General features: G+C 37.4%; 1 protein-coding gene across 1 annotated transcript; it reads left to right on the forward strand.

Moving 5' to 3' along the window:
* Window positions 1–846: 846 nt before the first annotated feature.
* LOC131859981 (receptor kinase-like protein Xa21) lies at window positions 847–1,260 on the forward strand. Its single transcript, XM_059214299.1, has one exon. The coding sequence runs from the start codon at window positions 847–849 to the stop codon at window positions 1,258–1,260; it is 414 nt and encodes a 137-aa protein (XP_059070282.1).
* Window positions 1,261–4,042: the final 2,782 nt, after the last annotated feature.

A 4,042-nucleotide genomic window follows, 5' to 3' on the forward strand; every position in this document is an offset into this window, starting at 1 on the left:
AATTATCCCACATGCATCAGGGATTCAAGTTGGTTCGTATTCATATACACTGTCAGTCTCATCCTTAGTGTCCGAGTGTTCACCTTTTTGGATCTCGGTTTGATCTCACATTCACAGTCGGTCTCCGCTCCATCGGCCATTGGTATAGATTTCAACCTATAGAGCTGATCACCTGATGATACCTGATCACCGAAGACGACTCCATTGGGTCATCGGCAAAACACATGAAATGTTACACCGATCTTCGATAACCAAGAGCGGACCTCATCGGCTCATCGAAACCAACACTACGATGTTACCTCAATCTGCATTGTTATCATGATAACCTAAGGTGGTCTCATCGGGTCATCGACACATGCCCAAAACTGCTATCCCAATAAGCGAAGAACTTCGAGACAAAACAATGCAGACTCATCGTGACTTCGGCGTAGCCTTCATCATGTCGACCCGATTGCCGATATCAACCCGGAGCGCCTAAGATAGCTCCATCGGGTCATCGGCTCAACTCTGATGCAGTCTTCCCGATAGCTGAAGTTATCCTGATGACCGAAGTTGACTTCGTTGGGTCATTGGGATAACGCCAAACCTGCTTCTCTGAGCTCTGATGAAAGAGGATACATCGGCAAGAATCATACCGATAGAGCTCACAGATTTCTTTCACACTGTTTCATTGGCAAGAGTTAACTCGATCAGTATGAACAAAGGTCAAGTGATTAGAGGCACATTTCCAACAATTTGCATCCATTTCCAACTTCTTGTTCTCAGAAGCAGCAAATTCATTTGCTTCTTGTGGTTATGATAGTGTTTATTACTGCTATTGCATCTTTCGTACTATGCTGTTTATTCATGGAGTTCTCTAGAAGTAATTTGTATAACAAAGTATCAAGTATCAAAAGAACTTTTAGCTTTCAGAAGGGGCAACAAATGATTCCATATGAAGCTCTTGTAAAAGCAACTGATGGATTCAGTGATAGAAACAAAATAGGAGCTGGTAGTTGTGGATCAGTCTATAGGGGGATTTTGGATGATGGCACAACAGTTGCTGTCAAAGTCCTCAACTTACAGAATAAGGAAGCTTCCAAGAATTTTTACACAAAATGCAAAGTGCTTGGAAGTGTTCGCCGCCAGAATCTTGTTAGAATCATAGATTATTGTTCAATGCTTCAGTTCAAAGCTTTGGTTCTCCAATTAATACCCAATGGAAGCTTGGAAAACCATCTGTATCCCAATGGAGATAAGGCTGAAACTAAGGGTGTGTAGATTAAGCTTCAGTCAAATACTAAGCATATCCATTGGCATAGCTCAGGGTATGAAATATCTCCATCATCATTTTTTTGTCGAAGTGGCCAACCAACAACATATTTGTGGGAGGACTCAACCTGCATAAGTGGGTAAGAATGGCTTGCCCTCATAGAATGATTGAAGTGGTGGACTTCAGCCTAAGATTGCTTCTATATTTGAAGTTTTTCTACTAGGTTTGGAATGCACAAGAGAATCACCAGAGCAATGACCAACTATGACCGAGGTTGTAGCAGTCCTAGAAGGAATCATAAATAAATTTGTGAAACTGGCTGGTGCTTCCGAATTATCGTCAAACTAATTATCTTCATTGGAGAGCCTAAGTCTCTACGCTAAAGCATTTGAAATCGAAAGTTCTACTACAATTTAGGAGGTGTCAAGCCTAAATTTAGTTGGGCATTGACTTAAACAATAAAAGGTATGAGAATATAGTGAAAAGTCTCAATGAAATTTCTCATTTCTTAACCAGAGTTTCTATTTGGATTTGATTTCATTTGAAATTTGTGTTCAGTATTCCTGTTTGATTGACCAAGTAGCTGACTGATATCTTGTGAGTCAACTGTGTGAGTTTGGTTTGCATCTGTTACATGATCCAATTATTTTAGAGTACCAAGCATCTTATACGAGGCTTCAAAATATTGTGTATGAATTGAGGTACTAAACAATTCCCTTACAATAGATGTGTGAACAAAATGAAGAAATTCAAATTAAGGGCAACAACATTCACTTCTATCTCTCTGTAGTTTAATTATTCTCTTGTACTCAATGTTTCATTTCAAATTGAATAACAATGCTAAAAATTAACAGCAGTGCATCTATGCAGGAAACAAAATACAATAGTAGAAAGAGTTGGATATTCCATGCTGCAGTGGAATCCAAACTGTGCAGAAACCTTGAGGGTACTTGTGCTAGTAGATCCACTATCAGGAAATCATTACATTTTTTCTTTAGGAAGGCTACCATATAATATAGATTTGTAAGGTTGGGTTTACTATCCATTGGGATCATAAGGAACAAATAATTTTCAATTTTAATTTGTGTAAACAGTTTAATGTTATCAAATGAGCAGTTGACGTCAGTCCTGTAGTTTTTTTTAATAAAGGAAAATAAAATTCTAACACAATGAAAATTACAAAATAAAAAGTACAGAGGAAGTTTTATTTTCTAATTATTATAATAGCAGATACCTTTAACTACTCCGTTTTGGGTGATATCAGGGGAACGACTATATAGCTATATCGAGAGTTGGAATGGCCAATTAGGAGTCTTTTTGGATTTTTGTTTGGAACAACTGTATAGCTATTTTATTCCTTTTTATGATAAAAATGAAAGATGCTCTGTTTTTGTGGGAAGTATTTTCAGCTACAACTTTATTTGGTGTTCTTTTAGTTTTGTTGTAAGTCTGAGTGAATGAATTAAGCCATTGACTGTATTTTCTTTATCTCTTATTATCCTTAGATACTGCATATGGTCTTGAGTAATTATTTCTGGAATAGTGTATTGTCTTATAATTTAAGATGCAAATCAATATTAGGAAGCGTCTATAATGTGCATCAAAGTTTAAAATATTTTCTTGTAATAGTTGTTGTTTTCTCTAAAGGTCGTCACAAAGCTCGACTCAAGCTGTCCACAAATATGGTGTCTAATTCTGTGTGTGGCTTATTCCTTCGCTATTTTAGAAGTTGAGTTGAGTCCAGTTTTGAGTATGGCTTAGGGTTTGTCTTTGTCTTGAGTACAAGCATTGTAATGTACATTGTAATTAAAAGGGTGAAAGAAGAGTTTCTTTCTTGGCGTGCAGATTTCATTAGTGGTCTATCGATTTGTAGAGAGCCAAGTTTCCTCTTAGAGATGTAATGCAAGTTTTCTGTGAACTCGAGCATTTTTAGCATAGTTTGACTTGAGCTTGTTTTAGATTAGATTTATCTGTTTAATGATAGGGTTGCATTGGGTATCAAAATAAAAGGCTAAACTTGTCCCAACTCTTATATTTGTGTTCGTATTTGCATTGTTGTGTATACATTTTTCTATTGTCAAGATTTAGGTGAGTGATGGAACTTAAGTGGAGGTGTAGTCTACATTGTCAAATTGCTTGGGCCTCACACGAAGGTATATTTGACAAAGGTCATGTTACAAGGTTTTAAACTTTGGACCTTCAATAGTGATATTAGAGCCAATTCGTGTTGTGAGCTAAGAAGCTCCTTTTTGTGAAAAGATGGCCGATGGGAGCATGCAGGCCTTAGGCTTGGATTAGGATATGAGTTTGATGCAATTCAAGTTGGATATGGAAACCATCATGACCATCCTTGTGTTTGACAATGGGTTGAGGAGAATGATACAAGAGTGCTATGTCTTGAAGCTAGAGACAGAGCATAGACCAAACATGATTGAGAATAAGGTGAAAAAACATATAAGAGATTAAAGGAAATTATAATTTTGTTGGAGATAACCCAAAGAGGACCCCCTTAGACAGCTAGGAGCCAAGGTCTGAGGGCTATCCATTTCACCAAAATCTACTCAAGGCATGATCACGACCTCATCCCTTATGGTGTTCGGGCCTTATACTCGGAAAGACTTGATCTTTGGCAAACTCAATTAGAACCTTTCAACTTCACCAACAGACCAAGGGCCTATTGACAAAATTATAAATTTGAGTTGGTTAAAGAATTGATGTCTTGAGTAGGAGTGCAGTAGATTCCTAAGCTTAGGGAACTAGAACCTTATGAAGGCCAATGAGACGATAAGA

This window comes from Cryptomeria japonica, chromosome 2, assembly GCF_030272615.1.
Source record: "Cryptomeria japonica chromosome 2, Sugi_1.0, whole genome shotgun sequence".
Classification (NCBI taxonomy): domain Eukaryota; kingdom Viridiplantae; phylum Streptophyta; class Pinopsida; order Cupressales; family Cupressaceae; genus Cryptomeria; species Cryptomeria japonica.

What these genes read in the sequence shown, in the direction of transcription:
- LOC131859981 (XM_059214299.1), top strand. Translation starts at nt 847, where the DNA reads ATGGAGTTCTCTAGAAGTAATTTGTATAACAAAGTATCAAGTATCAAA.